We start from the raw sequence: 17,165 nt of genomic DNA on the forward strand, positions 1-17,165 counted from the left end.
AGTGATCTAACTGGGAGACTGTTTTACTTCTGGAACATTTTACCCAAAAGGATCTTGTCATCATTATACTATACAGTATAGTGCAGGTTTTCTGGAAAAATATCCATTCATACTGCTGACATAGCAAAGTCATGTTAGTTAATGTTACAAGGCCATATCAGTCAGTCATTCAAGCCACTGCCTGGCCACAATAATTGGTTAAGAGTGTAAGTTATTGTTGGACACAGAGACTTAAGTGTCCATGGCGAGTCTGTACCTCTTGGGTAAGAGGAAATCGCAACCTTCACCTTATATGTCATCCAGGGTAACATGAGAATATGAAGTTTTGTCTGTGTAGGTGAAGGCTACTGAGCAATCTTGGGGTTTGATATCTTAAACAGGCTTTATGCAAAAAAACTATTTTTCAATGGGACATTGTTCTGACTGGGGGTTACTGCTACCAGTGACATACTGTTGCAAACTTTCCTGTCATGAGGACATACCCAATTAAACTGCCCACAAAGTTGTTAAGATTCATTTCCCATGATGAAGACAAGGCACAGAGAAATTACTTTATGTGAGCATCGATACAGATCAACTGACTAACATCTTGTGTTTGGTAGAGCTATTGGTGGATAGTGACAAATTAGATAAATTGCGATGTTTTATATGAAGGTGCATTGTACGCATATGGGAAGGGGATAGGGAACACATGATTCCTACCAGTGTGCATAATTTCAGTGCTGATGAAGTGATTTTGGCAAAAGGATTGTTACTTGCCAATTTGGAAGTTCTGAATCAGAACCATTTAGACATGTCAAGTATGGTCCTCAGCCATCACCGAACCACCAGTACAGTTGCATTACATGCAAAAATTGAGCATTTGAAAGAGCGCAGTATAACAATGGAAAAGCTATTAGTAGAATTTGTAGATTTATTCAGTCCTCATTGGCCATTGTCAACTAAACTCATAACAGAGCACAGGGTATTGATTGTGGATGAATCTCTTGCATATAGAAAACCATATAGGGTGATCCCTCATTTACAGCCAATAATGAAACAGTTTATCAATCAGTAATTGAATGATGGCATAATAGAAAAAAGTAATAGTCTGTGGGGAGCAGTGGTTGTTATTGTAACCAAAAAGTTGTCAGATGACAAGTATAGGTTCTGTCATGGTTTTCACTATTTGAATGCTAGAATGGTTACGGATACATGTCTAATACGAAATATTACAGAGACCCAGGGTAACTTGGGCCAGTGCAAATACTTTTCCACAATGGACCTATGGTGTGGCTACCATCAGTTGGAAGTAGTGTCAGAGGACCAGCCGAAGAATGTATTTACAGTCCCTTCGGCCATTACCAATATCGGCAAATTCCATTTGGTTTAATGAATGCATCAGGCCACATTTCAACAATTTTTGGATGGAGTGGAAATATGTTTAAAGCTGCTTCAGTACATATTTGGATGACATTAATGTGTAGTTGAAAGATATGAAAGAACATGGACAATGATTGAAAGAAGTTTTTAAGAGGTTGCATTCAGCACACTTGATACTGTGTTCCGAGAACTGCCATTTTCTGTTAACAGAAGTAAATACTTAGGACATGTGATCAGCCAGTACGGTGTAAAAACCAATCCAAGATTGATACATGCAGTGCTTAGTTTCATGCCACCGCCGACAAGTAAAGAGCTAAAGTCATTTTTAGAATTGGGTAGTTGCTATAGAACATTTGTGATACGATTTGCAGATATTGCTAGAGCACTGACACAGTTTTTGAAGAAAGGTGTGAAGTTCCAGTGGATGGTTGAATGTCAAGCCACATTTGAGAAGAAACTTTCTGCAGATCAAAACTATGTGCCGGACTGAGACTCGAACTCAGGACCATTGCCTTTTTGGATAAGCACTCTACCCAAGAATGATTCATGATCTGCTCCCATAGCTTTACTTCTGCCAGTATTTTTTGGTGTGAAAAGGATGACAACTGTCGAAATGCTGGTGTGGTTTCATGTGGATAGAGGTGCGGATGCAGCCATCAGGGAGGAGTTGGTCAATATCTAAGAAGGTGGGACACTGGTTAGAGAAGGACCACGTGAAGTAGATGGGAGAGAAGGTGTTGAGGTTGTGAGGGAACAAAGACCCTGAGTCCAGACCATGAAGGTATCATCAGTGAACCTGAACCAGACCAGGGGTTTGGTGTTTTGGGAGACTACGAAGGTCTACTGTAGATGGCCCATAAAAAGGTTGACATAGGAAGGTGCCATATGTGGGCCCATGCCTATGCGGCTGATTTGTTTTTCTGTCTTCCCTTCAAAGGAGAAATAGCTGCATGTTAGGATAAAATTAGTAAGGAATATGGAGGAATAAGGTAATGAGTCTGGAGTCTAAAGGACGTTGGGAAAGGTAGCGAGTCTGGAGTCTTGGGAAAGGTAGCAAGTCTGGAGTCTGAACGATGTTGGGAAAGGTAGTGTTCAGCAGTGGTAAGAGTCTGGGCGTAAGGTATGATGGTGTATTGGGAGGTGGTATCAACAGTGATGAGTAGGTATCCAGAAGGTAAAGGGGTGGAGATGGTGGAGAGTTGGTGAAGGAAGTAGTTGGTGTCTTTGACATGGGAGAATAGATTACAGGCAATTGGCTGGATGTATTGGTCAACAAGGGCCGAAATTCTTTCAGTGGTGGCACAATAACCAGCCATAATGGGGTGTCCAGGGTTGTTGGGTTTGTGGATTTTGGTGAGGATGTAGAAGGTAGATGTTTAGAGTGTCATAGGCGTCAGAAGAGAAATGGATTCAGGGGAGAGATTTTGGGAAGGGCCTGGGGTGTTAAGCAACGATTGGAGGTTGTGTTGGACTTCCGGGATAGGATCACTTTGGCAGAGTTTACAAGTGGAGGAGTCAGATAATTTATGGAGGCCTTCTGCCAGGTAGTCACTGTGATTCATAACAACAGTGGTGGAGACTTTGGAGATAAGGAATTCCTGGAAGGTGACCAGCAGGTGTTTAGGTGAGTGGGTGGGTGGGTAGAGGCAGTGTTCTGAAAAGGGTACTCATTTATAATGGTCAGGAAACATGGTTCCATTGAGCAAAAGGTGCTGGGACAAAAATTTCAAAAATTAGATATTTATTACAAAATCCCTTAACGACAGGTTGTTTTCATTCGTTGGTACTTACTCACTACAAACACAAAGACACCTAATTTCTAATTTAATTTTACATCAGTCTCAATCGCTCTAAAGGAATTCATCATTCCAATAATTAAGAAAGATTCACTTTGGATTATTAAAAAAAATCATTTTAAGCAAATATATAAAAAACAGGCATTCAGTTTAACAATTAAAAAAACTTTCAATAAAATCTGGTACTGGGCTAAATTTCAAGGGAACAACTGTCATCCCAAAAGAATGTTCAAAACAAGTTACTCTTGAACAAAGATAGCTTAACCAACACTGGTTGCCAATAGAATCTCATTAACTAGAACATATCAGAAGATTCTCAAAATGGCCAATAACAATTCGCAGTTCATGAGAAAATAAAACTAAATCAGTTATTACAAAATTTTAGAAAACATTACAGAGACCAGCCTATCCAGTTTACAAACAGCAATGGTTTTTTTTTTTTTTTTTTTTTTTTTTTTTTACAACCTGTACAGGCTTCTTTTGAGTGCACCCTTTCCCCTAGGGCCAAATGCAGCATGGTCAAGCCTGTCTCAGGTTACCCACTGACAAGGATGCACACACCCTTGTCTCAGCCAAAAGTTAATATATTCCAACACAACACAATGCCCATTTTGTGGCCATATCTTGCTACTTTTGCATGCCACCGCCCAGAGCAGCTGCCAGCACCAGAGCATCCTACACCTCCTTCACAACAATCAACCAACGTCTCTGACCATGCTGTGTGGCATTAAATGCCAAACTTAACCAATTTAAAGTCTGGTCCCACTTCCTTGGGGAGCCAGCATGATAGATGATCAATGCTGACTTTAAATTGTGATTAATCCACTCTGCAAAAGACAGTTGTGGGTAATATGGCATGTTCTTGATGTTCCTAATTCCACATGCGAAACAGAATGCAAGATGTAAATGCAGGCACATTGTCAGTCACTAAATTGTGGGGTGGACCAAAGCTTGCAAAAAAGGATGACATATAATGGATGCTCATGCCTGTTGTAGTACCTCTGTTTTGAATGAGCCAGACAAATCTGGTGAAGGCACCCACCATGACAAAGATAAATCTATTAGTATTTTTGATACATACGAGCGGCCCTGTGTAATCAACAAACAGCATAACAAAGGGGTGAAACTTCCTAGTGAATTGCAAAAATCCTTTGACATTCCAACATCAGGTTTCCCTCATTTGCAATACTCACAACTACCCACCAACCTTTGAATTTCAGCTGCCATTCCTTTCCAAGTCACATGCTCCTTGATCTTTTAGAATGCATTGTCCACCACATACTGACTGATGGTAAAATTTCAAAACATCCGGCACTAGGCTCCTGAGGAAACAAATTTTCGCTTTTTTGTCTCACCACCCCTGATTACAGAGTACCCGTCTTTCCATAGACTATCCTTCCAAGACATGTCACTGCTTCAATTTCTTTTAAACTAAAGAAAATTTGGGATTTCTTTCCCGTTCCTGCTTTAAATTGCTGAATAATGCTGGAAAGTCTATTAGAATGGTTGCAACCACTTGAGGTTCAAGAGTCTCCACAAACTCCGCAGATAACAACACTTGTGAAACTTCTCCATCCTCATCTCACTGAAAGATGCGGCTGAGCACGTCAGCGATCAGACTTGAGAGCCATGGATATACACCACATCAAATTGGAAAGCCTAAATTCTAATCGCCCAGTGGGCTACCCTACCTGTCTTCCGTGGACACACCAATACCTAACTTAATGCTTAATTATCAGTTTCAAGCCAAAACCGCCGATTTTCAAGGTAGAACTTGAATTTTTCAAGAGCAAATAGTACGGCTAATACCTCTAGTTCATAGACAAAGTAACTCAGTTCAGGACTGGAAAGTGCCCTTGAAGCAAAAGTCAATGGTCATCATTTGCCTGCGTGCTCTTGTAACAGAATGGCTGCAATCCCCACATTTGACACATTGGTCTGTACAGTAGATGGCATGTTAAAATCGGGGATTCTCAACACCAGAACATTACTAACAGTTCTCTTCAAAAGTGGCCTACTGGCTGTTACCCCAGTGAAATTTCTCCCCTTTATTTCTCAGCTGATTGAGAGGGGTGGCCAGCCTACAAAATTTTGCACAAATTTGTGAAAAAAATTACACATTCCAATAAATCACGCCACCTCCTTTTTACTAAGGGGTCCCGTAAACTTATGGATACTGCTGGTCTTCAACCATTCAACTCTCACTCCCTTTTCTGACACAATGTGCCCCTAAAATTCTAGCTAATGTCACTTTGTCCAGTTTAACTGTAAGACCTGCCTCCCTAAGCCATGTTACCACCTTCTTCAGATATTCAATATGCTGCTGAAAATTCTTGCTATACACCACCACATCGTCAAGGAAATTATACAAAAACTTCAATTTAAATTCCCCTAACACAGAATCTAACAGGTGGGACAACACTGCTGCTCCAGTGGACAATCCAAAAGGTATAGAGTTGAATTTGTACAAATTATAGTTTGTGCTGAAGGCTGTCAGCAGTTTAGATTCCTCAGTAATCAGGATCTAATAGTATGTCTGATTTACATCTAATATAGAAAACACACGTGTACGAGCAAACGATGGAAACCAGTTGAACAAGCTGGGGAGAGGAACACCTGGAGGAGCATTCCAGACACCACCTCCATAAGTTATCCAACCTGCTGACCTCCTACTGCCACCTCACAGCACCACTATCCAATTTCTATCTTACCCACAATGTTCCTCCATGTCCACCTCTCATAGCAATGAAACCCTGCCCCTAGCTGACCTTCTCAACTTGCCACCACCCAAAACCACCTACCAATCTCCACGAGATCCATTGCCTAAACACTCCCATAACAGTGTTGTTAACCTGTCCAGCAAAATCCCCAGCTCTGCATAAATTTCAGTTCTATCCAAAGGCCTCACCTTTAGTCTTACATCCACATTTAACCATACTGGACTTGTCAAAGACCTGCTTCCCTTCTCCCAACCCCTGCAATGAGAGCAGTTCTTTGGCGTCAATCCCTCTATCCAAAACCACCCTAATTCCAACACAGAAGCCTGCCTCTTCTCGTTCATACCACCATCCAACTGCACTCCTCCCCCTGCCCCCCCCCCCCCACCCCCCTCCCAACTAATCATATGCTGGTCACTTTCCAGGAATTCCTTACCTCCAACTTAATTTTATGACTCTTCCCCAGGACCCTTCCTCAAGTCCCATCTTCAGAACACCAACCTTTCAGTAGAAGAGAGAATAGCTATACACAACCTCAAAACAAATCCTGGCCTAATCATCCAAACTGCAGACAAATGTTCCACTACTTTTTTTTATGAATATCAGTGACTACCTGACAGAAGGCCTCCACCAACTATCTGACTACTACACCTATAAACAGAATGATCCAATCTCAGAAGTCCAACACAACCTCCAATCCCTGCTTACGGCCTTAGGCCCTTCCCAGAACATCTCCCTTGAAGCCACTTCCCTCATTACCCCTATGACACCTGACACCCACCTTCTACTTGCTCTCCAAAAATCCACAAACCCAACAGTCCTTGACACACCATTCTGACTGGTTATTGTGCCCCCACTGAAAGAATTTTGGCCCTCATCTCCAACCATTTGCCACTAATCTAATCTCCCACGTCAAAGACACCAAGCACCTCCTTCACCGACTCTCCACCATCCCACCCCTTTACCTCCTGAATCTATGCTAGTCACTGTTGACGCCACCTCCCTATACATCAACAGCCCTCATGCCCATGGTCTTACAGCTACTGAACCCTTCCTTTCCCAACATCCTTCAGACTCCAAACCCACTACTCCATTCCTCACACGCTTAATAACTTCATGTTAACATATTGCTACATTGTAAGAGAGGATGGTTGGACGCATGTGGTAGGTTGCTGAAGAAGGCACTTGGGGACCACAGACACTGATAATATTCTAGAATGGAAATATCCAACAGGAAAAAAGCAGCTGTAACCAAGTGGCATACTACACAACTAAGAAATTTGAAACAGGGCATCTACTTCAGGTGGCCTCCTCAACCCAGCATGCCAAGTTCCTAGATGTTGACCACTGGCCTCCTCAACCCAGCATGCCACCTTCCTAGATGTTGACCACCTCCTCTCTGATGACTCCATCTGCACCTCTGTCCACAATAAACCCAGCAACAGTGCTTACATTTCAATAGCTGTGATCCTTTTGACACCAAAAGATCCTTCCCACACAGCCTAACCACCCAGGGACTGTGTATCTGCAGTGACAAGAAATCCCTCCCTCAGTATGGTGAGGGTATTTTAGAGGCTTTCACACACAGGCGCTATCTCCCAGACCTAGTCCACAAACAGATTTCCCATGCCATTTTCTCTCACACCCCCAGTCCTCTCACCACCACTGAGAACCAGCCACAAAGGAGTGTTCCTTTCATCACCTAGTACTATCCTGGACTGGAACAACTGAACCACATTCCCCGCCAGGGCTTTGGTTACCTATCATAATGCCCTGAAATGAGGACATCCTACCCAAGATACTTCTCACCCCTCCTAAAGTGATATTCTGTCACCCACCCAACCTCCACATCATCCTAGTCCATCCCTATGCCACTCCCAATCCCAAACCCTTGCCGCAAAAATCATAGCCCTGTGGAACACCCAGGTGCAAGACCTACCCAATCCACCCACCCAGCACTTCCTATTCCAGTCCTGTCACAGGTTTATCCTACCCGATCAGCATTCAGGCTACTTGTGAGACAGCTATGACATTTATCAGCTCTGCTGCAATCATTACACTTTATTAGTATGACTACCAACCAAATGTCCCCCCCCCCCCCCCGGATGATCAGCCACTGCCAAACTGTGACCAAAAGGAAAGTAGACCACTACAAGCAGCTAAACATAACACACTTTATTTCAATGGCTGCTTTGCTAAGCAAGCCATCTGTATCCTTCCCTCCACCACCAGCTTTTCTGAACTGCACAGATGGGAGTTAACCTTACAAGACCTTCTCCACTCCTGTAATAATCCCGGCCTCAACCTACGGTAACATACTGTCCCCACACCTGCCACCCAGCAGTTTCCAGCCTCTCTGTCCTATCATCTCCTCCCCATTCTCATCTGCTTCTCTGTTTATTTGCCACCCCCTGGCAATACATCCGATCGTCTTTCTCCACTCCATTCCTTTTTTGCACCTTTTTTCCCCACCTAACTGCCCCACAACCTCATGACACCACACTTATTGGCATTCTAGTCCCTGCACAGTCCACCAGTGTTCGCCTCTGTCCCCACCTGTACACTACTATCCGTTCCCCTTCCCTGCTCCCTCCAGATTGCTGTTTGCATCCCATGTGATAGTTGCATTCTGGCCCAAGATGCTGGAGTTGATGGTCATGTGTGCATAAGATGTGCATGCTTGTGTGTATGAATGGAGTTTGTTTCTCTTTTGCTGATGGAGGCTGTGGCCGGAAGCTTAATGTAAGTGTCTTTTAATTGTGCCTGTCTGGAACTTAGTGTATCTTCTTTATGTAAGCAGCAATCTGTATTTTCCTACATTGTTGATATTCCTACCTAGAGTTGTTTGGTTGTTGAAGTTTCACATCCTGGTAATGACAGTCATGGATCAGGGCACCAACTTCAATGAGAGATAATTAAATAACAATGTCACATGTGTCTGGAAATTTAAGAACTATTCCATCGCACATGCAGACTAAGAAGATGATTAAACACATTCACTAAAAGTTTGGGAAGATGCTGAGCTTTTATGTCACGAGTCACTATGATGAATGGGATATTTACTGGAAATATGTTGTGGCTGTATGTGATTCAAATGTGCATGACAGCACTGGTCTCTTGCCATACAAGGTAGTGTAAGGAAACGAGGTACTACTGTTTGATGTTATTTAGCCAAAGGTAGGAAAAAAACAGGAAGAACTGTATGGATCTTTGCTAGAACAGTAAAGTATGTTTGAACATCAGGAGAAAATGGAACAGTATAGTGGTAAGTTTCGAGAGTATAAGGTTGGCCAGTGGGTGAATGGGTGATGTCAACTTGCCTGTCAGGTGTGGCAAGAAGTTGTGCAAATTACATAACCAGTAAATGTTAAATTGCAATTGCCAACACCGACAACTATTGTCCACATGAAGTGCACTTGATTTCTGAATACATGTTGGATACTTTACCACAGGTACCAGCACCACTACCTGGATAGAACGTAGGGGGGGCAAAAAAGGAATAAGGATGTAGAAACTCGTGCTGGAGCAGATGTTCACCAAATTACATATAGGGGCTGAGAGAAAGGGAGTGTTGGACGAAGTACAAGGGAAGTACAAAGGACTACAGTTTTCCTGTCAGTAACTACGGGAGCCATTACACCAAGTGGTAGATTTGACGCCACACATATTGCTACATTGAAAGAGAGGATGGCTGGATGCACGTGAGTAGGCTGCTGAAGGTATTCGGAACCAGAGTTACTGATGATATTCGAGAATGGGAACAGCCAAGAGGAACATAGCTATAACTAAGTGGCATACCGCACAACTAAGAAACTTGAAAGAAGCCATGCTGAATAACACTTGAATGCTGCAAGAACTAACAACAAACTTGATGGGGTGTGTGAAAGCAACCATGAGCATGGTGAATCAAGATCTGAATGTAATACAGACCTATCTACATCTGTTACAATACTAGAATGGCTAGAGGATGCTAGAATGGAGGTAACAGCATTACAGGTCATCCACCATATAGTTCATGGGAAGTTGTCTCCCACATTGTTACCCCCAGAACAATTCATGGTTGGCCTACGGAAAGTCCACGAGAAACTAACAGTGGAACTGCAACATGTAGCTAAACTGAATGGGCAACACTTATTGTCATTGTATCACATTGCAGCAACAGGAATCAGCATTAATAAAGCCCTACTCCATATACTAATTCCGTTTTCCGTGGCAAGTATTGATACATGGTACAAATTTTCACAGTCCCTTTCCAGCTCCTCCACTGTTATGGAATAAAGGACGAATTCAAACGGCATTATTTCCACGACAGTCCGCTGCCCGACACCAGCCACCACCCTAATGAAGCCACAGCCTGCCATACACCCTGACCTATCGCAGTCAGCTTACCTGGCACGATAGAGGCCATACACTCCTACCTGTACGTTGATTAAAAAAGACCGTTCTTGATATTGAGTAGCAAACCGAAATGAGCTAGGAAATCTGCTCCTGTTACTGGCTCTGATATATATGCTACAGTAACTTTCCACTGACACTTCTTGCTCCCTGGGAATCATAAAGATATAACCACTGGATAATTTGTTGTTCCACTGATCTGGAACCAGAGATGCGCTCTAGCAAAACTACAGTTCGGTAGTTTTGGTGCAGTAGATAAATGACAAAGTAAATGGCAGGATTACTGATAGTATTGGTAGGGAAAGAAACATAAATGAACGTTAAGATAGAATCGGGAGCTGACAACTCCCCCCCCCCCCCCCCCCCCCTTTCTTCATGTAATTTGAACTGCACATCATTCAAAGTTTGTCTATTGCGTACTTTATACCCTTACAGAATATACATTTCATTTTGTGAGTAATAAGAATTAGTTGATGCAAGTATAGTTTATATGCACAAGTACGTGTAACTGATTCATCATGACCAAAGGCAAGAGGTTCTTGCTGTTATTGATAAATGCAAAAGTTGTGTATGAATAACACAAACATGTTTTTATATTATGTCAGACAAAGTATTAAGCAATGTTTGATATACCTTTTCAGTTTCTTTTCAATAATATGTAAAGAAAGTAATCATTATGTGGTACCCAGTATGTATGCTATGCAACTAATGTATAGGTAATGTGGCAATGACCTTAATTGACCAAAGCTACTAGAAAAACCACCGTAGTCTATGCTTATTTATGATGCTCTATGGTAGCCTGCAGTAGTTTTACTATTCTATCTGGAACCGATTGTATCAATGCTACTTAAAGTGTTCGTAAGTGACAACTGGAAGTTGGGTGGAGTGACCTTGATATCTTGCATCATAGATCAACGTTTTGATCAAGTTCGCTAATCACATATGTGAACTTTGTTTTATTGCTCGTTATTCCACTACAGAAAAAAAAATTGCTTTCAGCTAGGGGTTTTGGATTCTGTGGCCTTAAATCAGCAGTAAATGCAGGGCCACTTGCAAGATAAAACCTATGTGTGATCCAACCCTAATATGCACTGATGCAGATGAAAAGATCAAACCTATGTGTAATCCAAACCTGATGTGGGTGATGCAGATGAAATTTTGACTGGGGTGGCTTGTATGTTACTCTTTCCTTCTTCCTACTATCTTTTAACTGTCGATAAATTCTTGTCTTCGACTGCCAACTTGATTTACACGCATACACTTTATGATCATAAAACGAGGATCACCACTGAAATTAATGCACACTGTTGTAGAGTGCTAAACTGCTTTACCCATTATTAACATTTATAATGTAACTGAGATAACAAGAATATCTAATCAAATAATTTACATTCACAAAAAAGGAAAACAGACTAAATCAGAGCTGTCAGAAACACAACTGTATTTCACTTCGTTAGAACACCTTTACTTTCGGTGCTGCCACATCGGTTCACTGTCATCCATCACAAATGTAAACAATCTGTGTTATCTTCTCTATGTCTCACTTCATTTTAACTCTGTTTGCACTTTCAGTTGTCACATGATGACTAAAGTAGCTGAAAGCCAATTTGGTAGATCATGACCAAATAAATATAATATTGCATAACATTAGCAAGTGTTTCCTATGTAATAATAAGTTCTCTTTGTAACATTAACTTGTCCCATACAAACAAGTGTAGCACAATTAAGAGTGCTGTTGGCTGGATATTCCCTAACGTTTTTCATTTTGAAGTTTGGTGGCCTAATGTGCGAGAGTCTTTATGGAAAAATTTCTGTTTCCAAGTATTTTTACTGACTTCAAAGTACCTGTTATTCCATACAGAAATTTTTAAAATATGCCCAGTCAGATGATATGACCAACATTTTGCTCCCCCATCATGTGCGACAGCTGCTGAACTTTCTCAGCTTGTCAAGTTATGCTTGGAGCTCAATACACATTAAAAAGCTGTATAGTCTGCATTGCAAGAAAGCAACTAACATATACTTCCAATTTCACCATTGCAATGCCAATCAATTTTAAAGGAGGAAGTTTGTAAGGCTAATATTTAACTTCAGTAGTTGAGTATGGTGAGTGGTACATAGTTTTAAGTAGAATAAAGAGATGGATAAAACATTTTAAGGATAGAAATGCTGTTATTGTAGACTGGTTTCACACGGGTCATCTTGATCTTCTGCAAGAGACAAGAATGTCCAATGAGTGAATAAACTGAATAGGAGAAAAACATATTTTTGTAAGGGAAATTGTGGACACGCTTCATATGGGTGTCAAGTTGTTCAGCAGATAATATATACTCAGCCAGTGCTAGTGCTAGTACAGTACTGTGAGGCACCCACCATCTGAAATAACCTTAACAGTCATGTTACTTTTTAAGCATTATTCTGAGCAATGTGAGCATTATTCCACAAGAGACAAATTGAACAGAGAGTAGTAGATTGTATTAATGTAGCATGAAATGAAGAGGACCAAATAGCAACAACAGGAAGACTTTTTTTTTTGGGGGGGGGGGGGGGGGGGGGAAATTTCTGGTTCCAAGCAGTTGAAAGCTTTCACAAAGCTTTAGTTTGGAGTATTACATTGTCCTCAGCATAACACACCTTAGAATTTTTACTGTTATTTGATAAAATGGAATAAGAGTTAACATGAATAAACCTATTAATGACTGAATAGTAACAGAAAGATAAAGTGAATGATACATTTGGTTTAAAAAAAAAAGTTGCTTCAAGAAACAGATGTGGAAAAACTTAAAATCTGACTGCAAAATCTGTCTAAATAACAGTTACCTCACATTTTGAACAACTTCCAAGTAGGTGTGATATCTACATGAACAGTTCCAATATCAATAACTTAAGGAAGGAGTTGTCCTTTGTCTACATGAGCTATGTTGTTATACAGGGTTCTGATTTTCCTTCCTGTAATGCATACTTTAAACAAAGCCAGGGTCGTAATTGTGGCATTCTAAGCATCAAAAGTACATAAAAAATTGGTGTACAGGTGTTTCCTGCATCAACTGAATGATCAGACTTAACTAAAATGTTTCCTCATGCATGCAATGGTGCTGCAACCCTACTAGGCTCTATGTATATTAACCACTGTGCACAAAAATACTTAACTTTCATATAGCATCCAGTGTATTGCCTGGGTTGAGAAAGACATCAAAGCTTGCTCATCTCTTTGAGAATGGCAAGAGGGGGCACTTTATGAATATTATTGAGAAATTTTTGAGCTTCGAAGTAAGCACTCACTCCCATCCCTAGATTTGGAGCACTACACTGTCTTATCTATAAATGAATTAAACCATAAATATTGCAAAAAGGAACACCACAAGTTGCAAATTAATTATTATACAGAGTGGTCCATTGATAGTGACCGGGCCAAATATCTGACAAAATAAGTGTCAAATAAAAAAACTACAAAGAACGAAACTCTTCTAGCTTGAAGGGTGAAACCAAGATGGCACTATGGTTGATCCGTTAGATGGCGCTGTCATAGGTCAAAAGGGTATCAAATGCATTCTTTAAAAATAGGAACCCCCATTTTTTATCTCATATTCATGTAGTATGTAAATAAATATGAATGTTTTAGTTGGACCACTTTTTTCACTTTGTGATAGATGATGCTGTAATAGTCACAAATGTAAAGTACATGGTATCACATAACATTCTGCCAGTGCAGAAGGTATTTGCTTCGTGATACATTACCCGTGTTAAAATGGATTGTTTACCAATTGCGGAAAAGGTTGATATCGTGTTGATGTATGGCTATTGTGATCAATTCACCAACAGCGGTAACTTAAACCGGCATAATATGCACTATTGGGCAGCGGAAAATCCACAATGGCTGCAGCAGGTGGAACATCAGCGACCTTGGCGGGTTAATGTATGGTGCGGCATTATGGGATGATGGATAATTGGCACCCATTTTATCGATGGCAATCTAAATGGTGCAATGTATGCTGATTTCCTACATAATATTCTACCAATGTTACTACAAGATGTTTCACTGCATGACAGAATGGCGATGCACTTCCCACATGATGGATGTCCGGCACATAGCTGGCGTGCGGTTGAAGCGGTACTGAATAGCATATTTCAAGACAGGTGGATTGGTCGTCGAAGCACCATACCACAGCCTGCACGTTCACCGCATCTGACATCCCCGGATTTCTTTCTGTGGGGAAATTTGAAGGATATTTGCTATCATGATCCACCAAGAACGCCTGACAACATGCTTCAGCGCACTGTCAATGCGTGTGCGAACATTACGGAAGGAGAACTACTCACTGTTGAAAGGGATGTCGTTACATGTATTGCCAAATGCATTGAGGTTGACGGACATCATTTAAAGAATTTATTGCATTAATGTGGTATTTACACGTAATCACGCTGTAACTGCATGCGTTCTCAGAAATGATAAGTTCACAAATGTACATGTATCACACTGAAACAACTGAAATAAATGTTCAAACGTACCTACGTTCTGCATTTTAATATAAAAAACGTACCTGTTACCAGCTGTTCGTCTAAAATTGTGAGCCATATGTGTTTGTGACTATTACAGCACCGTCCATCACAAAGCAAAGAAAGTGGTCCAACTAAAACATTCATATTTCTTTATGCACTACACGAATATGTAATAAAAAAGGGGGGTTCCTATTTTAAAAAAACGCAGCTGATATCTGTTTGACCTATGGCAGTGCCATCTAGCGGGCCAACCATAGCGCCATCTGGTTTCCCCATTCAAGCTAGACAAGTTTCATTCTTTGTAGTTTTTTCGTTTGACACTTATTTCGTGAGATATTTGGCCCGGTCACAGTCAATGGACCACCCTGTATATCTTGATCATGAAATATTTGCAACTTCCTTTTCATATAAATCATGCCTTGTCCAGCAACAGTAGCCCTAACAGGAAGGGTGATATTATGTAGCTTACCAGCCGATTTTGGTATATCAGCCAATTGTACAAGCTGTCTTTATAAGAATGGTTAGTGTCATTCTACCGCATCTGTCTGTTGCATGTGCTTTGGGGTGCACCTTTAACTTTTATTGTTGCTCATTTAACAAACTCAGGACAATATTGTTCATTCTTTTACTGTCTGTAGTTTTAGACCATCATCAAGGAACAGAAAAACAACATCTGAATGAGACAAGGGAAAGATCAACAGTAACCGAGGGTCCTGAATGACTTCCCTTACTCCCTACAGTCATTTTTTTGTAAAGTTATTTTCCTCTTCTTTTGCAGGCTGGATTCAAAAGCGTGTTTCAGTTACCTTTTTCCTGTCAATCACTGCAATCAGCCAACAATAGTTGTTCTGCCTTTAATTTCTTTTGATTTACTTTGGATATTTTCTGTGGGCTGTCAAGTGGTATGAATCTGAATTTATTCATAAAACAGTAAATGATTGTATTTTTAATACTGTCACTTTTATCTCATTTCTCCGAATGTGGCTAGAGTCTTCCAACTTAATTATTACCTATTCTGAATTTTCATTATAGTTTAATTGCAGTTCCTTACTATGGTCAGTCTTCTTCACATTCTACTATCAATTTTTACATTTTTGTTTCTAGCAGTTATTAATGTTTACAGGTCTGAAAGTGACTTGCAACAATGTTCCAATTCTCAATCGGCCACAGATATCACAAAATGTCTATGCAGAGGAAAATGGAAAAGAAGGAGATATCCGTTCGACGAAGACTCAGGCGGTTCGTTGTCTGACTAATACATTCAGATTACAGGAGCTTGAGAAAAGAGAGCACCACCAACATCAATGATTGAATGATGTGAAGTTCCATCTGTCTTTGACTCATTCCATTACTTTCAGCTGCAAAAACACAAAGTTGGAACAGGAATGGCGAAGTCTCGTGTTTTTGTTCACATGGAATGAAGTGTTAAATTTAATAAAGCTGTTCAAGAAATAATGAGAAAATTTCCTGTTTTGGATAGTACCTGATTTGTTTACATGCAACAAAAAAGGCAATAAAACCATTTTTAAAGTATAACAAATTTATTGCTAATATATTTTATTCACATGATAAAAAATAAACTATGCACTTCTTTCATTTCAGTTTCACATACTCAGGTAAATGTTTTTAAGTATGATGATATTTTCATAATTTTATACAAGATCATACAGAATTATACGCTGCTTAGTATTGACCAAGTTACAAACTTAAAACTTTCTCTGTGACCTCATTTTCAAGGAGACTCTTCCACTCATTTATCTTACATAGGAAGAAGAAACAAACCTTATTTCACAAAGAGTCCAACCATTCATCATTGTATGTACAAAAATTATCTCAAAATATATATATCAAAAACAGTCAAGTATTTTTACCAATTCTGCAAAACAAAATGTAATGTAATGTGAACACAATTTCATTATACATACAAATAGTCACCAATTTGATTGTGTTTTCACTTAGTAAAAAACTTGTTAGCTGCCTAAAAGCTAAGAAATAAAAACAACACACTTGTCAAAAGCGCTGTTTGTTAAGTATTAACAGGAAAATATATTCAAAAGTCACAGACATAAAGGGAAAGAATGAATGGATTACAATTACTTTTGTGTCTTCAATAGTTTTTCAACCATACAGAGCACAATGCACACTCTCATTCAAACTTTTTTTAAAACAAAAAAGAACCTAGGTGGCAAATAGCATTTGCAGGCAGGAAACTCAAATTGTTGCTGATGTCTGTTACGGTTTGAATTTCACTAGTGGTATGTTTTTGGAAGTTAAGCACTTGTCACAAACCCACTCAGCATAAACTTCTGCTGTCAGGAGTTGGTAGGCAGTTTCAGTCAAACCTGTGCAAACCCTGCAAAGTACAGACAAGATATAATCACAAAATATTGTTCCA

At 40.3% G+C, this 17,165-nt stretch overlaps 2 protein-coding genes across 3 annotated transcripts in view; one reads left to right on the forward strand and one right to left on the reverse strand.

Annotated features, from left to right (window-relative positions):
- LOC126282225 (tubulin polyglutamylase ttll6-like) overlaps nt 1-16,078 on the forward strand; it is a 395,080-nt gene extending 379,002 nt beyond the window's left edge. The window contains exon 17 of the mRNA XM_049981790.1: nt 15,894-16,078. Coding sequence (XP_049837747.1) covers nt 15,894-16,078 — 185 coding nt within the window. The remainder of the gene's footprint in view (nt 1-15,893) is intronic.
- The window catches only part of LOC126282226 (protein pygopus), a 64,393-nt gene continuing 63,089 nt past the window's right edge, over nt 15,862-17,165 (reverse strand). The window contains exon 7 of one of the 2 annotated variants that reach the window (XM_049981791.1): nt 15,862-17,123. In XM_049981791.1, coding sequence (XP_049837748.1) covers nt 17,003-17,123 — 121 coding nt within the window. In that variant the 3' untranslated portion in view covers nt 15,862-17,002. The remainder of the gene's footprint in view (nt 17,124-17,165) is intronic. The other variant, XM_049981792.1, reaches the window with a different exon arrangement.

This window comes from Schistocerca gregaria, chromosome 7 (assembly GCF_023897955.1).
Source record: "Schistocerca gregaria isolate iqSchGreg1 chromosome 7, iqSchGreg1.2, whole genome shotgun sequence".
Lineage (NCBI taxonomy): Eukaryota > Metazoa > Arthropoda > Insecta > Orthoptera > Acrididae > Schistocerca > Schistocerca gregaria.